The sequence below is a fragment of the Erpetoichthys calabaricus genome, chromosome 4 (assembly GCF_900747795.2).
Source record: "Erpetoichthys calabaricus chromosome 4, fErpCal1.3, whole genome shotgun sequence".
NCBI lineage: Eukaryota > Metazoa > Chordata > Cladistia > Polypteriformes > Polypteridae > Erpetoichthys > Erpetoichthys calabaricus.
In genome coordinates this window covers 287,900,512-287,919,190 of record NC_041397.2, presented here as the reverse complement: position 1 = coordinate 287,919,190, position 18,679 = coordinate 287,900,512, and the positions used below count along the sequence as shown (strand labels likewise).

The window sequence follows — 18,679 nt, the reverse complement described above, 5'->3', positions numbered from 1 at the left end:
TTGTCAGAGCCAGGTTTAATGAATCAAAATGGAGAATTATATTTCAAGAGTTTTTACAACTGATGCCACTAGTTAAAGTGTAGTCATCAGCTGAATAAGAAATTATTTGCCATACATAAGGCAATATATCTAAAACTCCCATTACACTTATGTTTTGTTACAGATCTAGAACATTGGAGAGGCATTCTGAAGTTACTAATTGCAAATATGCCAGAGAACCTCCACATCTGGATACAGAATTTACAACAAGTAGCTGAGCCACTGATAGAACGTCTCTTGGAAATGCTTAATGTTGTTAACTTAAACTAGACTTGAAAGATTCAAATTTGTTTATATCTCCAGTGTATGGCACAGGGAGTATGCTATTCTTTTTGTGAGCATGGTGTAATTTCTAACTTCATGGCTGGCTTAATTTTGTTTGTATGGTGCCTTCTTTTATTTTTTTTACTTCTACTTTGATTTTAAATAATATGTACTACTTGCAAGTTATTTCCCAAATATTACACTTTCTGCTTTGCAGCATAAAATGCATTTAATTGCTTGTGTTTTGAGACTGTCTTCTACGTTTTGATCAGTTGCTTTGCTGCTGTCTTTAAAAAAATATTTGCTGTTTGTGCATGTGACCATAGATGCCCCTTTTTATACCTTTTAATGTAAAATTATCCATTCACTATAACAGGTTAGCAAGCCAGTCATATTGAATTTGCCTTAAACATTTAAACATCCATATGTTCATTTACTGAAACCATTTAATTCAACATAACGTTTTGCCGGAAGCTAGTTCTAATCACTGTACCATCTGAAGAAAGCATTAATTTACCCTGACTAGGACCCCAGGATATTATAGGGCAAACGTGCACACCCATGCCTTACTCTTACTAGGCCAATTAAGAGCAGTTTCTTTTAAGACAGAAAAGCATTAAAGTAATGCAAGTTGTATTTGCTCAAATTTATGTGTTTTTATTCAGATAGGCTGCTGATAACTCCTACAGGGTATTTCCTAGATAGCTGCTGGTTATTGGTGGCAGCTGGTCAGAGTATTGGATATTACCTCTAATTGTACATTTTGTTTACATATTTCTGTATTTAAAATGACATTGACAGATAAATTTAGGAATTTTCATATTTTTGCACTACTTTTTCACCCCATTTTCAGCTAAAGGGTTTACTGCATTTTCTTTAAAAGCAAGTCATGTCTGATGGGCAGACATGAGTGTGAAATGCTAATAGTGATCAGTACTCATCATCATCCTCTCATATCGAAACTATTAAGAAAGGTGTCTAATTTTTAAAGAAGCTAGGAAAAGCCAGTGATCTTGACCACAATACAGAAATAGAAGACTTGTACAAAATTCTGTACATATAGAGTCCATCTGGCAAGCTGTTCATTTTCTAGTGTACTACAGCTTCCATTGGTCAGATGGGGAAAAAAGCACGAACCTGTAGCCTTTCAGGATTTAGCACTAAAACTTTGTTTAGGAATAAGCGGGATGGACTGGGGAAAAAGTGGCTATTAATTTTATTTTCAATATACAGTATATGTAGTAGAACATTGAAAGCTCTCAAGACAAAACATGACATATTTCAGTAGTTCTCAGTTTTACTCAAATATTTATTTGGTATTTGTGAATTTTATGTTTCATTTTTATAAACCTTTTCAGAAATGGAAGTATTTGCCCCAAACCAGATAAACCAGGCCTGTGTTGCTGCTAAGCACTAGTGTTCACAATGCTTACTGTTTTGCCCTAACAATAACTACCACAGTTTCATTTGAATTGATTCCTGTTTCATATTATTTAATGTGCTCTCATGTTAGTCAGCTGTATGCCTGCCTGAGCTTGTCGTTACACTCTGTCTAACTTACTATGCAAGGCAAGTTTCTTTGGATTTTTCGGTTTTGAGTGGTGTGTTACCAAGGGCTTTCCCTTTCCTAACTTCTATAGAGAGTATTAGTACTGTCTTTTAATCCTAGTGACTCAAGATCAGATGAATGTCTCTATAGGACTAGTGCTTCGAAGTATATCACATTTAATAAATTCTAAAGTGAGCTACCCATCACATTTAGGTGTTTGACATTTTGTAATTGGTTTATTGATGAACATTTTAAATATTTTATCTTTTTCTTTAATCTGTTTTCTACCATTATAATAAGCATTTAAAATAAACAAGTTCCTGTGAGATGAACCTAGCGTTCTTTTTAGAACGATAAAAGTAGCCAGAGTTGCCTTCAGTATAGAATTTTGATTGCACCTTGGGTGGGAAATTTTGAAATTTGAGTAACGGTTGCTTTTGCATCATGAACAACAAATGTCAAAAGATGAGTATCCCACCAGCATGATTCCACTTATGTGGAGTAAGTTTGCTTTCTGAACACAGTTGCAGAGTATCGGGACATGTATATGAAATAGTATTTTGTTATTGTGACTATACTTTAACCTGTTATTAAATATCTGTGGTAATGCACATGATGAGAGCTAAAACATGCAGTTGCCACAATAAACTGAGACCGCTATAGTTCAAACTCCTCTGACTTTAAGAGTAACAAGTTTTCATTAGAATTTGTAAATGCAGTTGAACAATGGTAAAGCAATTGTCAGCTTCAGATACATAGATACATAGGTACTGTAGATAGAACTTTATTTGTCCCAAGTGGGAAATTTTGTCTTTTTATACACACACACATGCAAGCAATGGTCTGAACACACAACAGAATAACTTATTAAAAAAAAAAAGAAAAAAAGAAAGAAAACTTCTGACTTGGCAGTCACAGTGAGTCATTATTCAGGCATAGTGCTATCGGCGGAGTGGTGGCTCTGAGGCTAGGGACCTACGCTGGCAATCAGAAGGTTGCCGGTTTGAATCCCGTAAAATGCCAAAAGGGACTCTGCTGTTTTGGGCCCTTGAGCAAAGCCCTTAACCTGCAATTGATAAGCGCTTTGAGTCGTGAGAAAAGCACTATATAAATGCAAAAAATTTAAAATTTAATTTGGTATAAAGGAGCCCCAGTAGCGCTTCTTGAAAATGCTAAGTGTAAAGAGAGGATATGAAGTATAGTTCTTAGGTAGTAGAACTGAGTGTTGTCTTTATTCTCCCCTCTGGAACTACCTCCAAGGTGACTAGAGTGCATTCCGTAACTGAGGATGCCTTCTTAGCTTGTTGATTTGGCAGGCCTCTCCTAAAATTGTTACTGGACCTCAGCATACCACAACATAGAAAATTGCACTGGACATCAGAGTTGTAGAAGATGATGTTACAGATTTTACTGCCCACATTAAAGGAACACAGTCTCCTAAAAAAAAAAAAACAATCTTCTCTGCATTTTCTTACATAGTTTGTTCTCTGTTATGAGATCAGTCCATTAGAACACTCTAGACAAGAACAGGCAATTCAACTCAACAAAGCTTGCCAGTCCTATCCACTTATTTCTTCCAAAAAAAATATCAAGTCAAGTTTTGAAAGTCCCTAACATCTTACTGTCTACCACACTACTTGGTAGCTTATACCAAGTGTCTGTCGTTCTTTTTGTAAAGAAAAACTTTAATGTTTGTGCAAAATTTACCATTAACAAGTTTCCAACTGTGTCCCCGTGTTCTTGATGAACTCATTTTAAAATAGCAGCCTTGATCCACTGGACTAATTCCCTTCAGAATTTTACACTTCAATCATGTCACCTCTTAATTTTCCTTTGCTTAAACTGTAAAGGCTCAGCTCTTTTAAATATTGCCTCATTATTCAACCTCTGTAGCCCTGGAATCAGCCTAATCGCTCTTCTCTGGACCTTTTCTAGTGCTGCTATGTCCTTTTTGTAGCCTGGAGACCAAAACTGCACCCAGTACTCCAGATGAGGCCTCACCAGTGCATTATAAAGGTTGAGCAGAACCTCCTTGGATTTGTACTCCACACATCAGGTTGTTATATAACCTAACATTCTATTAGCCTTCTTAGTGGCTTCTGAACACTGTCTGACAGTTGATAGCTTAGAGTCCACTATGACTCCTAAATCCTTCTCATGAGGTGTACTCTAGATTTTCTGACCGCCCTTTGTGTATTCAAACCTCACATTTTTACTTCCTATGTGTAATACTTTACATTTACTGACATTAAATTTCATCTGCCACAAATCTGCCCAAGCCTGTATGCTATCCAAGTCCTTCTGTAATGATATAACGGATTCCAAATTATCTGGTAGTCCACCTATCTTGGTATCATCTTCAAACTTAACCAGCTTGTTACTTATATTCCCATCTAACTCATATAAAATATATGCCCTAGCACGGACCCCTGTGGAACACCACTCTTAACATCGGCCAGTTCTAATGAGGTTCCTCGCACCATCACCCTGTGCTTCCTGTGTCTGAGCCAGTTCTGCACACATCACCCTGAACTCCCACTTCTTTTAATTTGATGCCCAACCTCTCATGTGGCACCTTATCAAATGCTTTCTGAAAGTCCAGATAAATAATATCATAAGCTGCACTTTGATCGTATCCTTTTGTTGCCTCCTCATAGAATTCCAGCATGTTAGTAAAACACGTCCTTCCTCTTCTGAACCCATGCTAAATGCTCAGAATAACACCTGTGCTTGCCAGGTGTTGCTCAATCTTATCCTTAATAATTCCTTCCATTAATTTTCCTGTAATGCATACTAAGCTTACTGGGATATAGTTGCTTGGATCTGCCCTGTCACCCTTTTTATATAAAGGGATAATATTTGCCATTTTCCAGTCCCTCGGAATCTCTCCAGTGTGCAGTGACTTCCTAAAGTAGTCCAGCCTGTCATTGACATGTACTCACAAGTACTTTTAGCAATGTACCACCTCCACATCCACTTCTGAAAAATGACCAGATATAAAGGTTCTTTGTTGTGCTGATGTTAAGATGTAGGGAATTCTTTCTGCACCAAGTAATAGTTTTCCACCTGACTCATCTACTCCGTCTCTCTCTTGTTAATATGTCCCATTAGTACAGATTTCAATTTCTGCAAGTGATATGACATGGTGTCATATTTATAGTCAGAGGTGTGTAGAGTGAAGAGAAAGAGACAGAACTGTTCATTGTGGTGCTCTGATAGGTAAACTGCAGTGGGTTCAGGTTGTCTACTGTATTTTACCATCCATTCTGTAAAGTGCTTCTCTCTTATAGATAGGTTATACATCCAAGAACAAAGACATCAGCACTTATTATGTATTAATAAATTATGTGATGTTTTAATTTTTACTTATTTGTATTCTACAGTCTTTACATAAGATGCAAAACATTTATATACTGTAATGCTAGGGTGTTGATTACATCTTGCCTGAAGAAGGGGCCTGAGTTGCCTCGAAAGCTTGCATATTGTAATCTTTCTAGTTAGCCAATAAAAGGTGTCATTTTGCTTGGCTTTTCTATACTGTAATGTAATGTCTTAGTCTGTAAATGCCAAGTCTGAGTCACTTTGACATGTTAATTGTACAGTTTGCATTTTTATTTTCAAATCTGTTGGCTTATTATGGACTACTACTCAGATGAGCACTATTAATGAGCCAAAAATTTAATTGTATCTCAAATATTTAAGGATTTGAGATATTGGCTTTACGTTTAAATGCCATACTGTGGCTTCCCATTCTTTACTAGACATTTCACTTGTCACCTATAAAGTGGGTTAAAAGTTGTGTGTGTTTGGCAGCACTTTTCATATCCGGCACTTTTGTGTTTACAGACCTCATGTTTGCTTTGATCAAACCTTTGTGACTAGTGAGGTCATGTACACTTCAGCGGTGCCGATTTACAGCTGGAGTAATGGGCATTGCTCACCACACCAAGTTCAGAGCAATGACCTTCACCAGCAAATTAACTGCAGAGTAAAACAATGATGCAGGCATAACATGTGAAATAGGAGAAACTGTACGGGAGTGCTACCTAGCAAGTACAAGCTGCTCATCATTAAATATATAAAAAGATTCAGAAAATAGCAAACTAACAGGAATAAATCTGAATTAATCTGTAGTTATTATAACAGGTGAACTTTTTTGTTGTTTTTTGATTTATTAGATTCCCTTGAAAATGAAAGTTTTCTTTCCACTGTAATGATTTTACAGTTTGTGATCTTCTGTTCTAGGTTTCAAGTTATTCTTCTGGAATAATGTACAAGTACCTCTCTGTTTGTTTAGCATTAAAAAGAGACATTACAACCCAGTACAGGGTGCAGGTTGGTGTGTCAGGGCTGCACACATACTATGTTAGCTGCTGGTTTAAATGCAAACATTTAACATTTAATGAGAGTCTAACCTTAAGTTTAAAGTATAAAATCATCAACAGTCAACTTGTCGGCAGAGTGGCAGAGTTCTAGACTCTGAAAACCACCATTTATTTATATAGGACATTTTTAGAAGTGTAGCTCCAGGTTCTTTATAAAAAATATAAGAATTGCAATAACAAATCTAGAAATGAATAAACAGATAAATATATGAACCGATCAGGTTAGGTTGGGAAGCATGCACGGGTATAGCGCATTTGCAGCACCCACCACACAGCGAAACGTCTTGGTGTCCTGATTGGCAAGCTACCTCCCCTACCCGGGACTGGCACTATCTGCTGTAGCTAAGTGTTACATGTGCATCCCCTTGACCTGGTCTGGTCGCTTGGGTCCTCTGCTATCCTGTGAGCTGGATCACCCTCGGGAATCACACCACATGGCCATAGTGCTGTAACTGACAGTCCCTCACAATTCAGGTAATGTGCCTCATTTGGGATTCCACGAGCAACCGCTCATTTGACAGTCAACCCATGCGTACCCAAGGACTCTCCAAGACACAGAACCAAAGAAATCCAGTCTTCGTCTCAGGTCAGTGGGTTGCATCAATGTTTTGCATCCATATTGGAAAACAGGGAGCATCAGGACTAAAGACTCAGACCTCCATCCTTTCCCAGTGACCTCATGACCCCCATTTCCTCCTAATCTGTCTACTGAATTCATAGAAAGAGTTATAGGAGACCTGAATGTCGCTGCCAAAGCAAACCCCTCTGAGGTCAACATTCCGTCTGCAGACACACACACTGCTAATGGCGCTGTGCCCAAGAGATCATTAAACGCATGGATCTTGGTTTTTAAAATCTAATATTCAGACAAATGGATGATACTGTACTAATTGTACAGTAAGCTGCATCTTTTAGGAGGTCACAGGGCAGACGGACAGACAAATTTTCCCGGGGGGGGGGGGGGCCGCGCAAATGAAGCATTAAGAATTTACAGAAGCTCAAGAAAGATGTACAATATTACAACAAACAACAATTCTAAGCCTTTCCCAACAAACAAACACACACAAGAAATTTTGACTTGGATAATTATAAGAGAGCTGTTGTCATCTAATAACAGGCTTGTAGGTGGAAATATGATGAATCAGACTGTGGTCAAATCAGCCCAAAGGTGTCAGAGGTTCACATTAAAATGTATCTTTAACATCTGAATGGAGTAGGTCCACCTTGCTGTGTTCATGAATTGAACAAGACAAATAGTAATGGACATAGAAAAAATGATAAAGGTTTGTGCAGATGTTGGTTAATAGTTTTCATATACAGTAGTTGACAGTGAGGAAGAACAGTTGATGATACAGAACCCTCACAACTAAAATTGACCTGGAAGATAGCCAGAGGTTCTTGTGACTTGTGAAAGAAACACTGGACTGGAAGCCTGCTTTTCTTCTGTTTCATTGCTAAAATGAATGTGTTGAATACATTAAGCTAAGTTTTATTAGCTGGTTTGTTTAGAGTTCTACAATGAAGACTTTTGTCACACAGAAAATTATTAACTCCAAATACAATCCGTTTGGCTACATACTTTCAGCTTATACACCACCACAAGCACACATCCCAGTCCCAGTGGCACAGGAATTATTGGCTGTATTGGAATATCGCCAGTTGTCTTTTGAAACGGTTACTGTGTATCCTGTCTTGGACTGGTGTTTTGTAATGCCATGGATCTGATGTGTGATACGTGTTTTGAGACCATTTATGGTTCGGAATCCCATTACTGTGTCACTGATTTCCTGCAGCTAAATAATTTACAAATGCTTTGGAACACTGACCTGTGAAAAAGACAGTTTTAGGATGTACTTTTCTAAGATAAATAATATTCAACAGTGTTTCTTCAGTGCTGTGCCCAATTTAACATTTTACAGTTAAAATATCTAGTAAATTTTGGGAGAAAGCAGGTCTTATAGATGTATGTATAGCCCTGCATATTAGCAACAACTAAAGGCCTTTTTTGACAGTAAGAGTATGGTTATTGCCTCTCATGCCCCACTTCACTTACCTTACTTTTAAAGTAATAATTTGTGCTAAATATGCTGTCTTATATGTTCTCATTATATGTTATTGGTAAAGGCAACTGTGTAATGGGACTGACCTCATGCTCTCAGTGCTTCCACACTTACGCACAATGAAGCTTTAGTTTTACTCGCCACAGCATGCCAGTGTATTTTCCTTAAAAATTTTGTAACTGTATATAGCTGAATGTAAACTCCATCTCTGTGATTATTATTCTCATTCAACATTTAAATCGGACGGTTTCGTTTTTTGTGGATGAGGCCCCACTCTGTTGTGCGGTTTGTGCTGTTTCTCTCTTGGCTTCATGTTGCTTTAAAAATGTTTCTGTCTTGTAGTTCCCAAAATCAAAGTTTGTTTGAATATTTTTTTTAAACGTAAAGTTAAATTTATATGATGCCTGTGGTTTGGTTTCCCATTTCTGACTCTTAAAAATTATTCATGAAATGTAAAACATCACTATAAAATGTTAAATAAAATATTTTTTTTCTTTAAAGACACTGGTGCCTGTCTTTATTGATCCAACATCATGCTGCTGTTCTCTTTTTCTTTTCCCCCTATGATACTTGTACAGTATAAATGCATATGCAGTATGTACTGAAGTTTAGAGCAGACAAGTTCACATCCTGCTTTTGATCATCTTTACAAAATATGTCCTACTGATTTCCTTGATACAAAACTTGTTCATTTGTAAAGGTCATGGAGTTATCTTGCTGTTCTTTTACATGAGCAGTCTGACCACATTAAATTTTATATTAATTCCAGTAAGTTCCACATGTTGTCCATGTGTTTTCAAACCCCTTATTTTTAAGGTAACTACTTGATTGATTAAATTTAAAATTGGCATTCAGACATTTTTGGAAGATGAAGGATCAGGTACTGTATGTCGGGTATGTTCAATGGCTGTATTACAGGTGTCAAAAAAATCTAGATATGATTTTTGATGGCCAAAAATGGCAAAAAATTATAAAGGTTTCCAGCTTGTAATGACAAAGGCCACTGTTGTAGATGTAGCATTGCTTCTAGTGAGAGATTACAATGAATTCCTGTCTGTTTGTGGTAGTCAAAAATCAAATTAATTGTTATATTGAAATTATTGGCAGGTATGTGATTGTTTTTTTCTAGTACAGGGAATAAGTACCAAAAAATATCAACCTTCAATTTTTTTGTAGTGTTTTTTCCATATCAAAGACTATTTTACAAATGCATAGTACAAGTGATTGCCATTGACAACCACCGTTGTACCAATGGCACGCAGTCAACCAGAAGGGAATCCTGAACTGGCAAGCCTGTTCTTTGAAGTCTTGTTCCTTGTCTGCAACATTAGTGTCTGCAGGAATGCATTACAATTATAAATTAATATAAATTATTAATCGGACTGGTTGAAGCATCAGGGCATGTCTAAATTGGTACACTTTGAAAACTTAAAACCAGATCTTGAAATCAAGTGACTTATTCTCCATATGTAGTGTATTTCTTACTGATCAACATTGTCCCTCAGTTTACTAAAATCCAAATCTCCATTTTTTTTTTTTGTTGTTTGTTTTTTTTTAAACCTGCATATTCAATAAGGCAGACACAGTGTTGCTCTGCCTACTGTTGCCCTGCCGAGTTCCTACTGCTGGTGTACAGCTGGGTATAGTCCCTCACCAGCCAGTTGGGCACACTCACACCAGACCTGTCCCAGTGCCATTAGACTTTAAAAATGAATAGGAAACCCCAGAGTAGACCCACATGAACATGGAGAACCATTATGAATGCCATAGCGGAGGCCTTCAGCCAGGAATCAGATTGGTGTTTCTTCGTGTTTCACATAGTGAGTACGGAGAGCAGAATTTGGACATTTTATTTATGTTTTAATGAACCTAAAACAGGCTTTTGATTTTGTTTGTAGCAAGTAAACAAGTTTAGTTGTTAGTTTCTCAAGTTTAATTGTGACGTGAGCCTTTGTCCTACATATATCATGGATAACACAATTTTAGCAGAGGATTACACTTAAGTGCCTTGAGCATGGGAAAGGCGCTATATAAATAAAATGTGTTATTATTATTATGATGTCTTATCTCCACAAGTAACATTTATGAAAGATACAAACACCAAATGTCTTCCTACAATTTTCTATTTAAAACGAGAACATTCTTTCAGATATCTGTGGATATGTAATATATTTTCTGTGCAAGTCTTTTTTGTTCTTAATATTTTTTATTTGTAAATATTCTTTTATTCCTCATACATTGTGTGCAGTAAAACATTTAAGTAATTTTTTCATCAGTTATTATTTGTTTGCTGTGTTGTTTTTTTGCTCTGCAGAAGGTGGCAAGGTGGCTGGGATAGTGGGTGCAGTGGCAATGGCTTTAGTGGGAGCAGCCTCTAGCTACTTCGCTTACCAGAAGAAGAAGCTCTGCTTCAAACAAAGTGGTGAGTACAGTGTAACAGAGTAGCCATCAAAACCTGCTGCATTTACAAATTATATTATTAGACTTTTCTGAAGCATTTACGGCTTATGAGTTTTAAAAATGTGTTCTGAATTGGTTTTGACCTCTATTTATTGTTTTTTTTTTCAACTAGGTGATGTTGAAAGTGGTAATAAAGGCCAAAGAGGAACTAATTCAGCTCTCCAGGGTAAAGAATTTGACTGTTTTCTTGATTTTAACCTTCATTCACAGTTGAATCGACTCGTGTGTCAAGCCATGTTCTTATTGTAGTCTGTTGCTCACTCAAGAGTTTTCCCTATGAAAACACTGATCAGACGTGGGTAGATAGTGCTGGTAATGAACATACTTCTTTTTTGGAAAAATCTCATTAGTTTTAATGACGGAAGCTTACAATGATCATTTGCTTTTTTGGTGCCTCTCCGTTTGTTTGTTTGTTTTTTTATTCTTTTTTAAGTCCTTAGCATTTTATATCACTTCCACTTTTAACTAACAAGTCTAAACTCATTTGTTTTATGTTCATACGTTTGGTCCACACCTATAAAAAGTTCTTTAATAGTGTTTTTTATGTGTTTCCATATCATCAGGTTTTATAATTATCGGTCCTGTTTTTATGTACCCCTTGAAAATGTGGTAAATGGTTTTGAATTTATCTACTTTGTACAAATAAGGCTTCTATTTGTTTTTATCACTCTGTGGTATTGTGGGAAACAGTTGGCAATCCAAGTTGGATTTTTTGAGTCTGTCTTCTGTTGGCCTTGACTTGAAAACTCTTTAGCATTGATATTTTTCGAAGTTGAAGTTATTTCTTCACACGAATGTTATATTTTTTTGTGATCAAATTTTTGTTAATAAAATGGAAAAAGAATACAGTAAAAGGAAACCAACAATAATAACTGATTCGTGGGCTATGAAAGACAGAAACAAAACGCCACTCTGCCCCACCTGAGACGGCTAATTAAACCGAAACACTATGAGAAAGAGGAAAAAAATAAATAGGCCCATGGTTAAACCGGCACACACACACCATGCAGGAGCAAGGTATGGGAAATGGGGCATTTGGGTCAAAAAATGATTAAAGGTTTACATGAGAAACTGCTTCATGGAGCAACCCCAACCAGCTCTTCACTAACTTAACAGCTTGAAGCAAGTTGGGGGATAGTAGAGCCAGAAGAGTTGTTGATTCGGAATGCAGAAAGTTCAAGAAGAGGTAAGATTGTAAAATAAAGTCGATGGGAAAAAGGCCTGTTACCCAGTTAGACATGTTTGGTAATGTTTTGAAAGAAGTTTTGCGGAGGAGATACTGGTTTGGACTTATAAGAAAGGAAACAATAATGTTGAATATTAATTTTTCGCATTCAATTGTGTTTTGAAGTGAAACATTTTTATTGTTTTTAAATACCTACCTTTTTGGATTTTTTTTTTCTTTCAAACGTTAAAATCATTAAAACTTGCGCAATGAAAATGTCCATTCTTCATTTCTGAAACATGCTTGTGAAATCGAAAGTAAATTTTCAATTTCAACTTTAATTAGAGGTTCTTGGTACTATTTACATTTGCTCTTTGCTTTTATGGTTGCATCACTTGCAAAAGTTCTGACTTTTTCCACAGGTGCACACCCAATTCACCAAATTTCCATAGTTTCAGACTGTATATTATCCTACTTATAGTTCTTTTTGTTCTACAGTTCTATTGTACCATGACTTTCATCGATGCTCTTCACAAAACTATGTTGAGTGTCTGATACAGCAGCAGAGGTGTCAGCATGCTATAAAATAATGTGATTTGACTACACATCTGCTGTGATTCAAAATGTGCCAGAGCTGATGGTACATGTGTATTTGATTCATATGATTTTCTTATGCCATGGGAGTGTACTCAAATCATTTTTTTTTAATAGGCAATTCTGGCAAACAATCTGAATCGCATATACAGTAGACTAGGGTTGCATGGTATGCCAGTACAATTTTTAAAATGGTATGGTACTTGCATTTCTTTAATTTTGGTACTGGAACTAAATAGTAATTTTCAAACAACTCATGCTCAGTCAGTTATTAGCACTCCAAGGAGGATCCCACTTGAAAGGTTGAGGATTAACCCTAACCCATCTTCCCCAAACCTTGTGTCTTTGAATATAAATATGCTAGAGACTAAACCAGTGTTTCCCAAACTCTGTCCTAGGGACCTCTTGTGGCTGCAGGTTTTTGTTCCAACCAGATTCCTAATCAGTAACACACCTGATAGCACTGATCTCATTTAATTAGCTGTTTTTTTTTTTTTCTTTTATTCGACATTCAGAAAAGCATAGCAGCATGATTTTTACATTTATAAGACATGTATAAATATTTCTGCTTTTACTATAGATTTAAATGCTTAACTCTCTTTTGTTGATTTCATTATACTTTGCCCTTTCTCTGTGCAGTTTTCCCCCCTTCGTTGCATCTTTATAATGACAACTTAAAACGAGCAGATCAGACACCCAGGCAAACAACACGGAATAATCAAAGGCTGCAACTACTTTAGAGTCAGACCCACTAATTAGTAAATAATGGATTAATTAAACAATTAGAAGACCTAGAAAAGTAGAATGAAAATCAAGATGAAAATACTGTTAAAAAGAAAGAAAATACTTTATTCCCATATAGGTGCTGGTCATAAAATTAGAGTATCATGACAAAGTTGATTTATTTCAGTAATTCCATTCAAAAAGTGAAACTTGTATATTAGATTCATTCATTACACACAGACTGATGTATTTCAAATGTTTATTTCTTTTAATGTTGATGATTATAACTGACAACTAATGAAAGTCCCAAATTCAGTATCTCGGAAAATTAGAATATCAATTAAGACCTTTGCAAACAAAAGGATTTTTAGAAATGTTGGCCAACTGAAAGGTATGAACATGAAAAGTATGAGCATGTACAGCACTCAATATTTAGTTGGGGCTCCTTTGGCCTGGATTACTGCAGCAATGCAGCGTGGCATGGAGTCGATCAGTCTGTGGCACTGCTCAGGTGTTATGAGAGCCCATGTTGCTCTGATAGTGGTCTTCAGCTCTTCTGAATTGTTGGGTCTGGTGTATTGCATCTTCCTCTTCACAATACCCCATAGATTTTCTATGGGGTTAAGGTCAGGCGAGTTTGCTGGCCAATCAAGAACAGGGATACCATGGTCCTTAAACCAGGTACTGGTAGCTTTGGCACTGTGTGCAGGTGCCAGGTCCTGTTGGAAAATGAAATCTGCATCTCCATAAAGTTTGTCAGCAGCAGGAAGCATGAAGTGCTCTAAAACTTCCTGGTAGACGGCTGCATTGACCTTGGACCTCAGAAAACACAATGGAGCAACACCAGCAGATGACATGGCACCCCAAACCATCACTGACTGTGGAAACTTTACACTGGACCTCACGTAACGTGGATTCTGTGCCTCTCCTCTCTTCCTCCAGACTCTGGGACCTTGATTTCCAAAGGAAATGCAAAATTTACTTTCATTAGAGAACATAACTTTGGACCACTCAGCAGCAGTCCAGTCCTTTTTGTCTTTAGCCCAGGCGAGACGCTTCTGACGCTGTCTCTTGTTCAAGAGTGGCTTGATACAAGGAATGCGACAGCTGAAACCCATGTCTTGCATATGTCTGTTCGTGGTGGTTCTTGAAGCACTGACTCCAGCTGCAGTCCACTCTTTGTGAATCTCCCCCACATTTTTGAATGGGTTTTGTTTCACAATCCTCTCCAGGGTGCGGTTATCCCTATTGCTTGCACACTTTTTTCTACCACATCTTGTCCTTCCCTTCGCCTCTCTATTAATGTGCTTGGACACAGAGCTCTGTGAACAGCCAGCCTCTTTAGCAATGACCTTTTGTGTCTTGCCCTCCTTGTGCAAGGTGTCAATGGTCGTCTTTTGTACAACTGTCAATTCAGCAGTCTTCCCCATGATTGTGTAGCCTACAGAACTCGACTGAGAGACCATTTAAAGGCTTTTTCAGGTGTTTTGAGTTAATTAGCTGATTAGAGTGTGGCACCAGGTGTCTTCAATATTGAACCTTTTCACAATATTCTAATTTTCCGAGATACTGAATTTAGGACTTTCATTAGTTGTCAGTTATAATCATCAACATTAAAAGAAATAAACATTTGAAATACATTAGTCTGTGTGTAATGAATGAATGAATCTAATATACAAGTTTTACTTTTTGAATGGAATTACTGAAATAAATCAACTTTGTCATGATATTCTAATTTTATGACCAGCACCTATATAACTGCTTGGTACATTTAAATTATTTTTTTTTTTAGCAAACGTAATTTTCTAATTTCTATATTGTTCCCTAAACACAGAACTTGGGAAATTTCAGTTCACTTAATTAGCCCAGGAGTTCAATTAAAAACAGAAGCTAGTTGGAACAAAAATCTGCAGCCACAGGGGTTCCCCAGGACCGAGTTTGGGAAACACTGGACTAAACGGAGTGACAAACACCTCTTCTGTTCATTTGCAGAGTGTAGTGCAGCAGGGAGCCATACATTTTTGAAGTCAAAATTTTACTGCTAATCTAACGTTTATCCAGACACCATGGTTTCACAATGACTCAAATCATATGATTTTATTTTTTTCTTCTGAATGGAGCCCATTCTTCACCTATTACATTCTGTGTTCTTATTTAGCATAGCCTACAGAGTGAGGTTCATGCCACTTGGCAATATAGTGAGTTTTGATGAAGGATGCACATGAGTTACTGTGTACATATCACAGTTAATCTGAACTGAACTGTTTACACTGCGGTGCATTTTTTTTTTTATTTACCAAATCCTTAGAATTTTTTGAAAGAGCCACAGCCATTTGCAGGTCAATTCTTGACTTACTGTTCAATATTATTCCCTTTTTGTAGTGTGCAATGTGCATGTACAATAAATAAAGTCCTGGGAAAATAAAAAAGGCACATTATGTGATGGATCCAAACCAGACTGAACTGCCACAAACCAAATAACTGAATATTCTAGCAAATGCCGAGAGTTGTTCTTGCTGAGAATATGGTAATAATAGAACTGAGGAGAACATTTTTGAGTGAGTAAACTTAGTTTTGCTTGTTCCTGCTTGTAAACGTTTACGCAATGAGGTAATTCTGAGTAGCAATTTGTTGCAAATTTAAATCAACTTTTAATTATCACATATAGTGAGAACACTGAGTGATCATAAGTGTGGCATTTTTTCAATGATTATTGTCAACTTGTCTGCAGAGCTGAGACAGCAATTCACATCTGAGTATCCTCATTCAGTAACAACAAAAACACCGCTTTGATAGAACTTTTCAAGGTGAAATCGCACCACTGGAGCTGAAAGGTTACCGTGAAGGTAGGCAGTCAGCGAAGTGAAGCACACTACTTTCTAACATGACATGGATATGCTGTTTTGCAATTTATATGCAATGTCAAGACACTGATCAATACTCGATAATAGTCTTTTCTTGAAAAGTGGATTTATTAAGTTTTAGCACTTTTGTTTTTAAGTTTGTACAAATGTCTCTTCACCTCCATTTTAAAAATCCAATAGTAAGCTGGGTATTTCTTACCTCCCAAAAATTAAAATGTAAAGTTTAGTTCAATTAAGTTTAGTTAAATAAAATGTAAAATTAACAAAAAGTTTCACTTTAGAAGACAGTTTAATGGCTAAATTAATATATACCATTGACATGAAAAACCTCAAACTTAACCTTTTAATGCCAACCAGGTATTTACCCAAGTATTAACTATGTCCAAGTACAATTAAAAGTACCAGCGTCCCATTGGTCTCTCGCGCCACCCTGTTAAGGATTAAGTGGGCATAAAATTGGTACAGAATGGTAGTTTCCCAGTGGTTTACCTTGCAGCTTGTAAGAAAATCTCTTTTCATCACACCACTTGCTGTACCCCACTTCATGCAGTTTTCAGGGCCATGGGAGACAGAGACACCAACCTATCCTCACAGTGCTGTACAAGATCTAGGCTTTTAAATGGGGCACTAATCCATTTTAAGATGCACACTCCTCCATATGTTCTGGCAACTTTCCAGGCATTAGTTTTAGAACACCTCTATTAGGTTTATATATATATATATATATATATATATATATATATATATATATTTAAACAGTTCAAGTCCAGTGAATAACCTGAAATGTTTCAAAGGTAAGTAGTAAATTGCCAGCAGTTTAAAAAAAAAAAAAAACGCTTTACATTCCCAAAAACTGAGAAATAATGTAATTTTTAGAATAAGACAAACGACAAATCTTACACCTTTTTTTGCAGCAATGGAAGTTTAATTAAGCCTTGAAAGTTGATACTAACAGTTCCAAAAGGTGTCCAAACTTTTGTCAATTATCTTACAAACCCTCTTGTCTAGGTATAAAAGCAGTGTTTGAACAAACTCTGTTGTGGCATTACGTTCCTTTTTTTTAAACTTGTGATAGTCCAGTGCTTACCTTTTGTAGCATTTGAGGTTATTCTCTCGACTAGAACTGCTTGAATTTCAAAAGTACTGGAAAACTGGGTGTTCTAAAACAGTTCACTAGTCGTGTGTGTGTGTGTGTATATATTGCGACTAGTGTTGCCACAGTTTATAGCATAAGAGCATTATGGGCTGCTAACTGGTGGAGACACCGGTCACTATATATAGATAGATAGCTAGATAGATATACATACAGCTAGAATCCCGTTGTAATGAAATTCATGGGACCATAAAAATATTTCTTTATAACGGAAATTTCGTTACAACGAATATGGGGAAAATATGTATACTGTTTTGACCGGGGGTGCCAGTGATTTGCCATCTCTAACAGCAGTGGTGCAAGGACAACTCAGTAGCTGCTCTTCTGCATCTTGTAAACAGTAAGCCAAGAGCAAAACAATTGGTTGTCCTGTGCAGGATCAGACTTAGAGCGTAATGTGCTTGTCGCACAATGTTTAGAACATTTAACACCGGGCTTTGACCCGCTCTTTCTCGTACTCTCTTTGTCTGAAAGAGAGGTGATTTCAAGTTGCTGGTGTTCTTTTAATTTGAAGTTGGGAGCTAAAGCAGGACGATTGCCCCATGTCATGGCTCCTATGTTGTGTGCTTGAGAACTAAAGTAGCAACTCCTATTTTGAATGAACTCTGCTTTTGCTGTTGATTAGCTTCTTTTGCCTTCGTTTTAATTAACTTGACACAGACACCTTAGTGCCTTCTATTTCCTGAATTAGCAGCCAAACAATAATGAGACACAAAATAAGCAAACAGCTAACCACATTATCTGAAAATAAAGAAAGATGAGGGTCTCAGTAAGGTTGATCTCTCAGGTCAATAATCAGAAACAGAAAATCAACAGTTTGGGAAATGTCTGCTGTAACAGAAAGAGAGCAGCAGCAAGCCGAGGAATTAAGTAACGGGGTTAATTAACAGCAAGAATTGGCTTCTCATTAAGAAACTGATTGGAGTGAAATTGGTTGGAGTTTGGAACCCCAGTTTAGCTGGTCATCTGTTGGCTCATTTCACGTCACATTTCTGTTTGGCTGCCATTTAATGAAGAAAAGAATAAATTGAGGACTGAATCCTTAAAACAGGGCTATTAAAATGAAGGGAAAAGGAGTTAATTAGCATTGAAAACTGGTCACTGATTAAGAAAAGGGTCAGAATGAAAACCTGCAGCCACCGCGGCACTCCAGGCCTGGAGTTTGACACCTGTGCAGTAGATAGATAAACTGTATGTAAAAAATGTATGGTTTGTATTATGACTAGAGTAGTGAACAGGCAGTGTCTCCAAGAAAGAAGATCATTTTCAAAACCACTCGAGGTTACAGGAGCCCATGGCCTATTCAGGCAGCAGTGGGTTTAAGTTAAGAATCAATTCTGGATGGGGTACCAGTTCGTCACAAGGTGCACTCATCTCTCACACACACACACACATTCATACAAAAGACCTATTTAAAGCTCGC

At 36.9% G+C, this 18,679-nt stretch overlaps 1 protein-coding gene across 1 annotated transcript in view; it reads left to right on the top strand.

Moving 5' to 3' along the window:
- Positions 1-18,679, top strand: part of LOC114650935 (CD99 antigen-like) — a 101,985-nt gene that overhangs the window by 79,868 nt on the left and 3,438 nt on the right. The window contains exons 9-10 of the mRNA XM_051927285.1: positions 10,612-10,719; positions 10,870-10,923. Coding sequence (XP_051783245.1) covers positions 10,612-10,719; positions 10,870-10,923 — 162 coding nt within the window. The remainder of the gene's footprint in view (positions 1-10,611; positions 10,720-10,869; positions 10,924-18,679) is intronic.